Genomic DNA, 14,120 nt, shown 5'->3' on the forward strand with positions numbered 1-14,120 from the left:
GGCTCAGGTACATGATCAGTGTATGTGTGGCAAGGTACACGTCTCAACCCACTGATGTACAAGGGCATGGAGGGATTTGGGAAATGGCAGGGAGGGGTGTAGAATCCAGCCCTTGCCTGTAGCTTTTACCTTTTCAGCCCTGCCACCCTGCGCTGAACGCGATCCTCACTGCTGCTGTTGTAGGTCCCAGGGCCGTTGGGGATGAGGACCGTGGATTTCCCTGCAGCAGAATTGATGTTTTCCGATGCGTGGCAGATGCATCTCCGCAGGATGGGCGACAGGGTGAGCGGTTTGGCAGGTAAGGATGCTAGTGCAAAACTCAGTCTCACAAGAACTTCAGATCTGATGTTTTTCGGCCTTTCGGGCTGTGAGAACAAGCTTGGAAGTGCGTGGGAAATGCTTGGTGATGTCTCAGAAGCAGGAAATTTATTTTCTGCAGCCATTGAATCATCAGTGCCCTCTGTAACTCCCTGATTCGTCCTAGGAGTAGCAAAAGCAAGTACAGGCATGCGCCGCTCAACAACCGTTTGTTTAACGACGGACCGCATTTATGATGGTGGTCAAAGCACAGTAAAGATGCTCTTAAAGAGGCAATGCTGTCTCCCATAGCCTGCAGCAAAGTGCTTACACAGCAGAGAGGCTCTTAATGCAAACAAGAGGCAATCTATCGCCAATAGCCTGTGCAGCCAGTGAGTGTCTGGCAGGGAGTGTCTGTTTACACAACAAAGGCAATAGATTGGAATGAATGTTCACTTAATGGCCTAATCACATAACAACAGGGATTAAATGGCGCCACCTGTATTTGTGTGTATAGATTTATTTCCCACTTTTCCCTTCTGAAGAGGCACTCAAAGCAGCAAACGTAATGAATATCAAGAAAATTGTTTCATAATTAACAAAAAAAATCTGATTACTAAACGTGGAAGAGTAACACCTCACAGTAAATAAGTTAAATCTAGAGAAAAAACAAAACAGAAAATCTGAGTAACTAACAGCTGTAGAACAGCAATGAGGAAGGAAAATGGACCTCCCATGACAGGGAGTTTCACATGGTGGGTGCGACCACTGGAAAGATCCTTTTGCATGTCCCAACCTGCCAGGCCTGTGAAAATGGTGGAGCAATTCTATATGGGAGAATGCTGAACATCTACTCCTGGGAGAACAGTGTCTCTGCCTGCTGCAGGTATATTCTCCTTTCCCAGGACTGTGTCCCCCCCTTAGGCTGTCTCATGGTTTCACAACTACTGTTTGAAGCAGTTATTGCCTTAATTTTTAAGACATCCCAATTGTAGAGAACTGGTGTGACCAAAACTGAACCGGGAAGTTCCTGTTTCAAAGTTCCCTGCTCCTGTGAATTCTGTGGGTGATGTTAGTCAAACCTCTCAGCCTTTTTCATCTGTGCTGTGGGGATGATAATAATAGGGTTTTTATGAGCAGGATATTGCATGTAAGGCACTTTGAATGCTTAAAAATGGTATCCAAATGGTTATTATTTTGGTGCATGTGGTTTGATCTCCTCTGCAGTCTACCTCAAGCTTCCTTCTCCTTCTCCCATGGGTTCTTGTTTCTCAGTGTGATGCCTAATCTGCACTCTCTTTTCTGGTGCCAGTCTTCTGCCTGCCCACAATGCCATACCTGTCCCAAGAGCTTGTGTCAGGTTTTAATCCCCATCAGGCTAAACTCTGCCTTCCTTCACAAAAGGTGCACTACAAATATTCTTATATTTTTGTTCTCCGAGTATTTGAAAAGTTTGTTCACATTCTGTGCTTTCCAAGCTCAGCCAACCAGCACTAAAAGTATTGCTGTCACAGATGCAGAAGGGAAGGGGAGCAGAGAGGAAATAAATCCATTTGGCAATGCCTGAATGGAGATCTGGATTTTAAAGCCATTTCTGCCCAGTGTTGCATATACGCAACGGGGAACAAATGCATACACCAGCCATTTTCAACCTTTTTCAGCTCAGGGCACACTGTCAAGGCACTAAAATTGTCAAGGCACACTCCCAGTTTTTTACTTACATTAAATTACTACAATTAATTTTTAATTAATATAATTAATTAAATATAATTAATACAATTAAATCATTACATGACAAAAGGCACAAGCCTAACCAGGTCTACTCAGAAGTAAGTCCTATTTTGTTCAATGGGGCTTACTCTCAGGAAAGTGTGGTTAGGATTGCAGCCAAAGACTGGGGGGGCACTGGGGGGGGAATGTGCCTGTGGGACTTACTTCTGAGTAGACATGCCTAGGATTGGGCTTTTGGTTGCATTCTTTTTTCTCAAATACAGGAGCAGGCAATTGGCACTTCTCTGTCCTTCTCCCCCCCCCCCACAGCCACATCCCCCCATCTCATAATTGCAGTTAGCACCTCTCCTACTGTCCCTCCAGAGGCATATCTACTCAGAAGTAAGTCCCATTGTAGTCAATGGGGCTTACTCCCAGGAAAGTGGGGCTAGGAGAGGAACTTGAGAGCCCAGACCAACCCAGCTCAGGCATGCCTACTCATAAGTAAGTTCCATTATAGTCAATGGAGCTTACTCCCAGGAAAGTGGGGCTAGGAGAGGATCCTGAGAGCCCAGCCCAGGCATGTCTACTCAGAAGTAAGTCCCATTATAGTCAATGGGGCTTACTCCCAGGAAGGTGGGGCTAGGAGAGGATCCTGAGAGCCCAACCCAGGCATGTCTACTCAGAAGGAAGTCCCATTATAGTCAATGGAGCTTACTCCCAGGAAAGTGGGGCTAGGAGAGGATCCTGAGAGCCCAACCCAGGCATGTCTACTCAGAAGGAAGTCCCATTATAGTCAATGGGGCTTACTCCCAGGATAGTGTGGATAGAATTGTGGCCCAAGGCCCCTCCTCTGAAAGGCAAAGGCAAGGCAGGGAGGGTTGATTTGGGGAGCTGCAGGCAACTGTGGCAAGGAAAAGGGACTTCAGCCAGCCCATTCTTAGGCTGGTAGCCTCAGCAGACTCCCTGGCTTCCTACCTGCTTGCCTGCCCCGGCTCCCTCCTTCTCACTCTGCCCAGACCTCCTCCAGGCTTTTCTGACTGACCAATCAGCACGCAGGGCAGACAAGGGACTTGATACCCAATCCTAGGTGTGTCTATTCAGAAGTAAGCCCCATAATAGTCAATGGGGCTTACTTTCAGGTAAAGGAGGATCGCTGCCTGCTGCCTGCCTCCTCTGGCCCAGCAGCACACCTGAGGGATTGAAAACTGCTGGTGTACACCAATGGACTGGGCAAAAACGGGTTAAGCTGCAATCTTAACCACACTTTCCTGAAAGTAAGCCCCATTGAACAAAAATAGGACTTACTTCTGAGTAGACCTGGTTAGGATTGTGCCCTTAGGCATTTAAATCCAGTTGAGACCAGACTGATTAAGTAATATCAGATTAATTCCCCTCTGAAATTCCAGCTCTTTTTGCAGAACAAGGCTTAACGTGACTGTGTTTTCTTCTAGATGGGTGGAGAAGTGAGAATGAAAAGAGCTCCCTACTTAAAAGAAGTGAGCAAGTGATGTTACCGAAACAGACCAAGGAAAATGTGGTCCAACATGATAAAGAGGGGGAAGCTTCTAAGAATCTGGGTAGAATAGCGAAGAAGCAGGAACTGCATAAAGGGGTGAGACTGAATACATTGGCTGTTTGTGGACGAGGGAATGATGGTGGCTATCTTAATGTGATGAAGGGTCAATGTGATGAAGAGATGGAAGACATCTTGGACCTGTGTCCTGACCCTGGGCATGAGGGAACCATTCCTGGTGTGAAAATATATGATTGCTCAGACTGTGGGAAGAGCTTCTCGCGGAGCTCAAACCTTATTAGCCACCAGAGAACCCATGCTGGTGAGAAACCGTACAAGTGCTCAGAGTGTGGGAAAGGCTTCACCCGCAGCTCGAACCTCATCAATCACCAGAGAACCCACACAGGAGAGAAGCCGTACAAATGCTTAGACTGTGGGGAGAGCTTCTCACGCAGTTCACAGCTCATCAGTCACAGGCGGATCCACACAGGGGAGAAGCCTTACCAGTGCCCCGAGTGTAGGAAATCTTTCAGTTTGCGCTCACTCCTTATTAGGCATCAAAAAATCCACACAGGGGAAAAACCGTACCAGTGTGCGGAGTGTGGGAAGCGCTTCATTGAGAGCTCCGAGCTCATTACGCACGAGAGGACCCACACGGGGGAGAAGCCATACAAATGCAGTGTTTGTGGGATAAGCTTCTGCCAGAGCTCCAACCTCCTGGCACACACCCGAACCCACACTGGAGAAAAACCCTATCGATGTGCAAGCTGCGGGAAGAGTTTCAGCCGGAGCTCAAACCTCATCGTGCATGAGAGGACGCACACAGGAGAGAAGCCATACGAGTGCTCCTTTTGTGGGAAAGGCTTTAGCCAGAACTCCCGCCTTATTAGTCATAAGAGGATCCACACCAGAGAAACCATGTGAAAATCCTCGGGGAAAGCGTTGGCTGTCAATTCTGGCTGTACAAGAAATCAGCCAGCAAAACCATTCTGAGAATGAAACTGTGCACTTCTCTGGTGAGGGAATAAACTGTCCTGAGAGAGCACCAACTCAGTTAGACACAAGAGTATCGCTGCAGAAGGACACTTTCCAAAAAAAAAAAAAACACACACACAAGTCATTTTGGGGTGCAGTGGGTGGACTGGGAGCCCCTGATATGACAACATAAGCTGTGCTAAGTAGATGCTGACCTGCTCAGCCCCTTGGATGGGAGACAACAAAGTCCCTCTAAAAGCAGGAGATAAGTTTACGTAAATAAACATGGGGGAAAATCATAATTCACAAACTGTAGGACCTCAACACCTATCAGAGTCTTTGCATCCTTTCCCTTCTTTATTCACCCTAGCAGAAATGTGTATCGATCTAGATCAGTGTTTCTCAAACTGTGGGTTGGGACCCACTAGGTGGGTCAATTTCAGGTGGGTCCCATTGAACATAAGAATAGTCCCGCTGGATCAGACCATAGGCCCATCTAGTCCAGCTTCCTGTATCTCACAGCGGCCCACCAAATGCCCCCTAGGGAGCACACCAGATAACAAGAGACCTGCATCCTGGTGCCCTTGCTTGCATCTGGCATTCTGACATAGCCCATTTCTATAGTCCCCATTCATTTCAATATTTTATTTTTAATATATTAGACCAGGGGTGCCCAAACCCCGGCCTGAGAGCCACTTGCAGCCTTTAGGGGTTCCCAATCCAGCCCTCCGGGAGCCCCCAGTCTCCAGTGAGCCTCTGGCCCTCCAGAGACTTGCTGGAGCCCATGCCGACCCAACACAGCTGCTCTCAGTGTGAGGACGACTGTTGGACCTCTCACCTGAACTGTGGGACGAGGGCTCCCTCCACTACTTGCTGTTTCATGTCTGTGATGCAGCGGCGGCAGCAAAGGATAGGCTGGCCTTGCTTTGTGCAAGACCTTTTATAGGCTACTTGAGCTACTGCAAGACCTTCATTCCTTCATATAAGTTCCATCTCTAATATATTCATTTATGTAAATTTATTCAAATTTTAAATGTAAATTAATTTTTTTCCCAGCCACCAACACTGTCAGAGAGATCATGTGGCCCTCTTGCCAAAATGTTTGGACACCCCTTATTAGATGATGCTACCATTGTATGTTGACTACATTTGGGGAAAGGTTAGAAACCTGTACTTTTAACAGGCTACTCTGTATATGCTTTTAACAATGATAGTCAATGGGGCTTGCTCCTGGATACATGTGGGTAGGATTGTAAAAAAGTTTCCTGCTTGATGATGTCATTTCCCATCATGACATCACTTCTGGTGGGTCCTGACAGATTCTCATTCTAAAAAGTTGGTCCTGGTGCTAAAGGTTTGAGAACCAGAGATCTAGATGGTCTACAAACATGCTTGGTCATTTTTTTCCTTAATTCAATAGAGCTGGTGTAGCATAGAGACTGAGACCAGAACTGAACGTCCAGTTATTCCATGAGAAAATGCGTTTGGGAGTTTCAACTCACATGGGATTGGGAACTCCACATTCACATGTATTTCATGTTTTCTTTGAGGTTTTTTCTTGTACTCATCTTCCTCTAGCATTGCCAATCACCTCTTGGCAGACTTTCTGTGCCTGTGTGTCTCAGCAGCCTCAGAGAGAAAGGGGTAAGAGCTTTCCCTTGAGGGTTTGCCCTTCTGACGGCAGTGACAGCAGGATTCCCGTGCTGGTTGCCAGTGTTCACAGGGCTGACTCACTTGTTTGAGCTTCCAAGTGAGCAGGCAGGCATCATGCCCCAAGACAGGTACCTTCCCACACTCAAGCAAGCAGACAAAAATATATCAGTTTCATCATCCCTCTTATTTGCACCCACTACTATGCAACTTGGGCTGCCATCCTGTGCACACTTTCCTGGAAGTACGCCTTCTTGAACACTTTGCGACTTACTACTGGGTAGGCATACATAGAGTAACATAAACAGATGGCACCTCCTCCCCTGCCCAGGGGAAAGAGGATCGAGGCACTGTTAGCTTCCCCCTCCTTCTGTCTCCTTCCCCAGATCCTAAACAGTTAGAGCAAAAATTCAAGCAAAAGACACTTACTGCTGTCTCTCCTACTTGTCTCAAGCAAGAGGAGAGATGGCTGACCCATAAAGCTGAAAACATGAAGAGGAAGAGTTGAGGGTGAAGACAGGCTCCCCAGGTAGGTCTCACTTAAAATGCATCCATTTTCTGGTTCTGAGTTCTGGTTCTGAGATCCATGTGGGTTTTGCAACCATAATTTTTTTGAAACCCGCTTAGAAGGTAATAAATTCACAGATTATGGGGGAGGCGAGTGGGGAAGAGATTCTTGGATATTCTGTGGCACAAAATACATGCCACAGGACCAGGAAGCCCACCTGAGTGTATTGCTTTCTAATGTGGGCTTATTCTATGGAAAATGCCCATTAATGTGTGGGTGCCTGCAAAGGTGGTTTGGGCCTAAGGCTCTGGACTGCAAGTCAGAACTTTGTTGTTTTGAATCTTGCTCCTGCCATGAACTCAGTAAGTGGCCTTAGATTAGCCATGCCCTCTCAGTCCCACCTGCAACTGGGAGTAATAATAACACCTGCTTACCTTTCAGGGTTGTTGTAAGAATGTCATCAAAACTGGAGTGCTTCCATGTGCAGAAAGTGCTGCAGAAACGCTATATATTATTAGAGTTGTTGTCTTTAAAAAAAATGCTCAATATCTTTGTCTGTCAGTGACAACGTCATCCAGTGGTCAATCCCTAGAAACAGTAGCAGTTAAGGCTCCCTGCATTCTCATGGAGGTCAGCTGGTGCCATGCCAGCTGGTCTCTAAGGTGACTCCTCTTCCAGAGGCAGGGTGCCTCTGATTGCCAGATGCAGGGGAGGGCACCGCCTGTGCAGGTTGTGCCTGTTTTCTTGTGTGCTCCCTGGAGCATTTGGTGGGCCACTGTGAGATACAGGAAGCTGGACTAGATGGGCCTTTGGCCTGATCCAGTGGGGCTCTCCTTATGTTCTTAAGGGAAGAGAAAGGTTGGCTTGGCTGAAGTGCAGCTTCATTGGATTGGTGAATTGTCACGAGCTACCAGAGATACAAGCAAACCAAAGCAGGAAGATACTGTTGCAGACAGATTTTAGACCTCCTGATTTTAGAAATGGGCTATGTCAGAATGCCAGATGCAGGGGAGGGCACCAGGATGAGGTCTCTTGTTGTCTTGTGTGCTCCCTGGGGCATTTGGTGGGCCACTGTGAGATACAGGAAGCTGGACTAGATGGGCCTTTGGCCTGATCCAGTGGGGCTGTTCTTATGTTCTTATTTGTCCCCCCTCCTTTTGTTTTCTCTGGTGGGGCTATTGTGCTTTTTAATTCCAACTATGGGAAGTACAAATCCCAGTCCCGTTCAGGAGAGAATCCCTGACTTGAAAACCTGGAATAGGGGAGGGAATGAAATCCAGTGAATCGTGTGGATTATCAGACTTCAGCTAGTGGTTGGTATATCTTGGTCTAAATTGGAGTGTACCAGTGGCAAAAGTAGAAAGACTGAGGACAGGGAGAGAGAAAGGAGGAGGAGGAGGAGATCTGCCCTACAAAGTACTGAGAAGTGTAGTTGGTTGTAGGTGCCAAGAACTGTCTGTTAGAGCTGCCTACCATGTAACCACAATTCCCAGAGTTCTCTGAGGAGCAGGACCAATTAATTACTTTTGGAATACAGATTGGCCCTGAAAAATGCAGTGAGGGAAAGAGAAACACATGGGGGAAAGGGAAAAGGGGACTTGGATGTGAAAAATGAAAATTGGATCCCATGTTGCAGGTTATGTTCTCAAATGTGATATTGAAGCTATTGGTGTAGGTCAGGGGTGTCCAAAGTTTTTGGCAGGAGGGCCACATCATCTCTCTGACACTGTGTCAGGGGCCAGGGGAAAAAAGAATTAATTTACATTTAAAATTTGAATAAATTTACATAAGTTTACATAAATGAATATATTAAAGATGAACTTATATGAATGAATGAAGGTCTTGCAATAGCTCAAGGCCTATAAAAGGCCTTTCACAAAGCAAGGCTGGCCTTTCCTTTGCTGCCACTGCTGCATCACAGACATGAAAAAACAAGCTTTGGAGGGAGCCCTCATCCCACAGCTCATGCAAGAGGACAAACAGTCGCCCTCATGCAGAGAGCAGTTGCCTCTGGCCAGTGTGGGCTCCAACAAATCTCTGGAGGGCCAGAGGCTCATTAGAGACTGGGAGCTCCCTGAGGGCCACATTGAGAGGCCTTGAGGGCTGCAAGTGGCCCCAGGGCCGGGGTTTGGGCACCCCCGGTGTAGGTAACCCTTTTATGGATCCTATCAGGCTATGCAGTTTCTAGCATCTGTACAAGGAAGCAAACTTACATCATTTCAAGGGAACTTGCTTGTTACACGTTACATGTAAAAGGCATAGAACCAAATGGACTTCATCAGAAGTTCAACTTAAATCAGGGCTGACCTGGGACCTCCTGATGCCTGAAGTGTGTCAGATGCTTCTCCCTTTACCTGGTGGTATGACAGCCTCTATTCTGCCCACTCCCTGGGTTGGAAAAGGAAGAACAGCACTGATTGACAGAGGGAGCAGAGTATTATGTATTGTGTAGTATTATGAAAGTAATTTTTTTTAAGTAAACAAAGGGTTTATATGTGATATTAATTTTACTTAATTTTACTAGCTAGAGCAGCAGTTCTAGCCCACAACTCTGCTCCTCCATCAAACTTCCTTTGCTCTTCCTATCTACGGAGTGGGGGGAGGAGAAGCAGTGGAGACAAGTAAGCAGTTGGAGGTGGGCACCCCTACCAATTTGCTGCCCGAGGTGACCATCTCAGTTGGCCTCTTGGATGGGCCAGCCCTCGTTGAAATGGTTCTCTTAATCTTGTGTTGTTTGTGAAATTTGTTATAAATTTTTCTGACATTAGCACACATGGATGATTTGGTATGACTTTGTTGGGTCATACAGTCGGTTGACTGTCCCAATGAAGTGCTGTTTTTCTTTTCTTTTTATGCTTCATTCATGTGCTCATTTAATGGTCTGGGGAAAAAATTTGAGGAGGAATTCTCATAATTTAATAAATGCTATTGAAAAATAACGTAAGAAATGAGGACTTTTTCCAGCCAGTAATGTTATGATTATTAACAACTAGTAACAGAATTGAAAGAAGAATTATAACTAAAATTAGAACACGAACACTTTGCCAAACAGCTATATCATCTCTTTTGACTAGTGCAATTCTACTGGGTGGGGAAGAGACTTCTAATAATTAAATGACATTCCTCTTGGGCAAATGCAGGCTGATCAGAAATTCAATTTTCAGTTGGATATGGAGATCTTGCTGCATATGAAGATCTTGAAGATAAACGATAGAAAGGAAATTAAAGGCAGGGATAGTGAATTGATATTTTATGATTGCACCTTGAGATGAGATATTATGAAAGTAAATTTTTAAAGTAAACGAAGGTTTATATGTTATATTAATTTTACTTAATATCAGAATTTTAATTTTTAATTATAATTACAAATTATTTGTGAAAGAGAAAGTAGGTGGTTTACAGGGGAGAAGGGACAGTGGTAGTACTCCCACCACAAGGTTTATGACACACCAAAGAGGTAGTGGGGCGGGTGGGGGACGATGACCTCATAGGTCAGGTTTAGAGATGACTGAAATGTCATCACTGAAGTGCCACGGTGCCAGAGGATGGCAGGATAGCAAATGTCACACTGATCTTTAAAAAGGGAAGGAGAGGGGACCCGGGAAACTATAGGCCAGTCAGCCTAACATCTATACTGGGTAAGATAATGGAATGCCTCTTCAAAGATAGAATCTCAAAACACATAGACGGACAAGCCTTGCTGAGGGAAAATCAGCCTGGCTTCTGTGAGGGCAAGTCTTGCCTCACAAACCTTTTAGAAGTCTTTGAAAAGGTCAACAGGTATGTGGATGCGGGAGAACCCGTGGACATTATATATCTGGACTTTCAGAAGAAAGAAAACTCCACAGTCAGGGAATTACAGGACAGGTCCTCTCATGGACTGAGAACTGGTTGAAGACGAGAAAACAGAGTGGGTGTCAATGGGCAATTTTCACAATGGAGAGAGGTGAAAAGCGGTGTGCCCCAAGGATCTGTCCTGGGACCTGTACTTTTCTGCCTGTTCATAAACTACATGGAGGCAGGGCTAAGCAGCGAGGTGGCCAAGTTTGCAGATGACACCAAACTTTTCTGAGTGGTGAAGACCAGAAGAGATTGTGAGGAGCTCCAGAACGATCTCTCCAAACTGGCAGACTGGGCAGCAAAATGGCAGATGCGTTTCAATGTAAGTAAGTGTAAAGTCATGGATGTTGGGGGCAAGGAATCCAAACTTCACATATAGGCTAATGGGTTCTGAGCTGTCTGTGACAGATCAGGAGAGAGATCTTGGGGTGGTGGTGGACAGGTCGATGAAAGTGTCAACCCATCGTGCGGCGGCAGTGAAGAAGGCCAATTCTATGCTTTGGATGATTAGGAAAGGTATTGAGATCAAAACAGCTAATATTATAATGCCATTGTACAAATCTATGGTAAGGCCACACCTGGAGTTTTGTGTCCAGTTCTGGTCACCATATCTCAAAAAGGACATAGTGGAAATAGAAAAGGTGCAAAAGAGAGTGATTAAGATGATTACTGGGCTGGGGCACCTTCCTTATGAGGAAAGGCTATGGTGTTTTGGCCTCTTCAGCCTAGAAAAGAGGCACCTGAGGGGGGGACATGATTGAGACATACAAAATTATGCCCCAGGAAGGATAGAGTGGATAGAGAGATGCTCTTTACACTCTCACATAACACCAGAACCAGGGGACATCCACTAAGATTGAGTGTTGGAAGGGTTAGGACAGACAAAAGATTTCTTTACTCAGCATGTGGTTGGTCTGTGGAACTCCTTGCCACAGGATGTGGTGATGGCATCAGGCCTAGATGCCTTAAAAGGGGATTGGACAAGTTTCTGGAGGAAAAATCCATCACAGTTACAAGCCATGATGTGTATGTGCAACCTCCTGATCTTAGAAATGGGCCATATCAGATGCAAGGGAGGGCATCAGGATGCAGGTCTCTTGTTATCTGGTGTGCCCCCTGGGGCATTTGGTGGGCCACTGTGAGATACAGGAAGCTGGACTAGATGGGTCTTTGGCCTGATCCAGCGGGGCTTTTCTTATGTTCTTAGAGGAATACTCCTCTAATATAGCTCCATTGAACCTATTCTGATGGTCATCTTGGAACAAATTAAAGATCTACCCACAATACGATCCTGTTCCCAATTGTGGACAGCCATGTGTTTCTAGAAATGTCTCTGTGTGTCCCCAAGCAACTGGTATTCAGAGATACTCTGCCTCTGAGCATGGAAATTTCATTCAATTATCATAGTAACAACACAGAAAGAATTTTGTTGGATCAGACCTTTGATCCATCTAGTGATGCTGACTAGAGGTGGTTTCCTAATATTTCAATCAGGTGTTTGAAGACACCTGGTTGCCACCTTTTTTCTGGGAGGGCTCCTGTGGCCTCTTCTCATTTTTCCTAATTATTGAAGATCATAAAAAGAGTCCTGGTAGATCAGAAGAAATACAAACTTGATCCAGCAAGAAGGAGGCCTCAGCCCAGAAGTAGAGCATGCTTTGCATGCAGAAAATCCTTGATTTACTCCCTGATCTCTTCAGGTAGGATGAGACACTCCCAGCCTGAAACTTTAGAGCAGAGGTTCTCACACATCCCACTTGGGACGACTACCTGATTTGAAATTTGAAAAAGGTCAAATATTTTTGTACATGATCCTAGAAGAACTGTTGGTGAACTCTTAGAGCCTCTTAGGATGGTCTCTCCCTCAAATGCAAAGGAATCAAAACTTGCTGGATTAGGCCAAAGTGCATCTAGCCAGCATTCTGTTTCCCATTGTGGACAGCCGGAGGTCCACAAGCAAAGCACGATGGCAAGAACCTCCCCAATGATTGCCGCTGTCCGTCTTCAGTGCTGTGTTGCCTCTGAACATGAACCAGCTGCCATTTGGCTCCTCCCACCAGTAGTGGATTTACCCTGCCCACATTGCCGCCCCTCCACCTCCAAAGTGCAATGGAGCCTCAAGCGACTTTCAGACCGACTGGGGAAGCACTCTGAGGCTTTCCGCGGTCTTAACTGCACGTCCAGAAAACTGGACATGCAGTTTCCGACCGCATTGGAGACTCAGTGAGGCTTCCCGCGTGGTCCTAGCGTCTCATAGGTTCAGTACCTGGGGCGTTTGCCCCATTTCCCTAACACTAGGTCTGCTGCTGCCACTGGCAGCCATCCCACCTGACTGCTTCTCAGGGAGAGATGAGGTGGTAGTGAGGCTTACTCTATCAGCTTGGCTGGGACCAAGTGCCAGCTGGCTCTTCCCCGCCAAGAATTGCCACCCGCAGCCATTTCCTACGAAACCCTTTCAATTGGCCTTGCTGTGACTGTGCCATGTTGGCTCCTTCCGTCCCCAAACTGCCTTCTCTGGCTGGCATTCCACAAGGCTGCACCTAAGGGACTGGGGAAAAAGCAAAGCCTCCTTCATTGACCTGGCTGGAACCAGCAGCCACTTTGGCTCCTCTCCACCCACAACTCATTAGCCATATAACTCAACAAGTCTTGATGCCTGAATTGTTTATTTTGCTCTTCTCTGTGTGTCCAATTGATAGACAAGAGTTACCCCATCTTGAAACCCTGATATGTCAGAAGGATCTGAATGGCTGCTATACGCTTTGGCAGAACAGATACTGAGTGACATGGTGGGAAAAACCACCTTGGCCAGCCTTACATGAACACCTGGACCGACCGCCACCATACCCATCAATGGGCATTGTCTGGAATGTTCTGCTACACCAGTGATGTTCAAAGTTTTTCATCTCATGGCACACTGACAAGACGCTAAAATGGTCAAGGCACACCACCAGGTTTTTGACAATTGACAAGGCACACCATGCTGCCAGTGGAGGCTCACATCTCCCATTGGCCCTATTAATAAATGACCTTCCCCCAAATTCCTGTGGCACACCTGTGGACCACAGCAGTGTGCCACGACACAGTGGTTGAAAATGGCTGTGCTACACAGTATATAAGGGGGAGGGAGGCTCTGCAAGGGAGAGCAGTTGTGATGTTTGAAGGTATTAGTTCACACTCTGCTCTCTTATTCACAAATAAAATTCCCTGTAGTATTCATGCTCCACTTTTGTGTGTGATTGGCCACACACCAGGCACACCTACGCACTAGATGTACAGCAATTTTGCCAACACTGTTTCCCTTTCATATCATTATTACAAGTCAATTACTGCAAACCCTGAACTGCCTTAAATGCATTGGCAGAGAAGCAATTCCGCAAAGGTAGTTTGCATTTTGGCAGGAGGGCCACATCATCTCCCTGACACTGTTGGTGGCCAGGAAAAAAACAACATTAATTTACATTTTTAATTTGAATAAGTTTACATAAATGAATATCTTAGAGATGGAACTTATATGAATCAATGAAGGTGTCGCAATAGTTCAGGGCCTATAAAAAGCCTTGCACAAAGCAAGGCTGGCCTTTCTGTCACTGCTGCTGCAGCATCACAGATGTGGAACAACAA

General features: G+C 46.1%; 1 protein-coding gene across 1 annotated transcript in view; it reads left to right on the top strand.

The window, feature by feature from the left end:
• Positions 1–14,120, top strand: part of LOC136640533 (zinc finger protein 271-like) — a 37,389-nt gene that overhangs the window by 4,643 nt on the left and 18,626 nt on the right. The window contains exons 3-4 of the mRNA XM_066615688.1: positions 184–298; positions 3,462–4,430. Coding sequence (XP_066471785.1) covers positions 184–298; positions 3,462–4,430 — 1,084 coding nt within the window. The remainder of the gene's footprint in view (positions 1–183; positions 299–3,461; positions 4,431–14,120) is intronic.

The sequence above is a fragment of the Tiliqua scincoides genome, chromosome 2 (assembly GCF_035046505.1).
Source record: "Tiliqua scincoides isolate rTilSci1 chromosome 2, rTilSci1.hap2, whole genome shotgun sequence".
Classification (NCBI taxonomy): Eukaryota; Metazoa; Chordata; class Lepidosauria; order Squamata; family Scincidae; genus Tiliqua; species Tiliqua scincoides.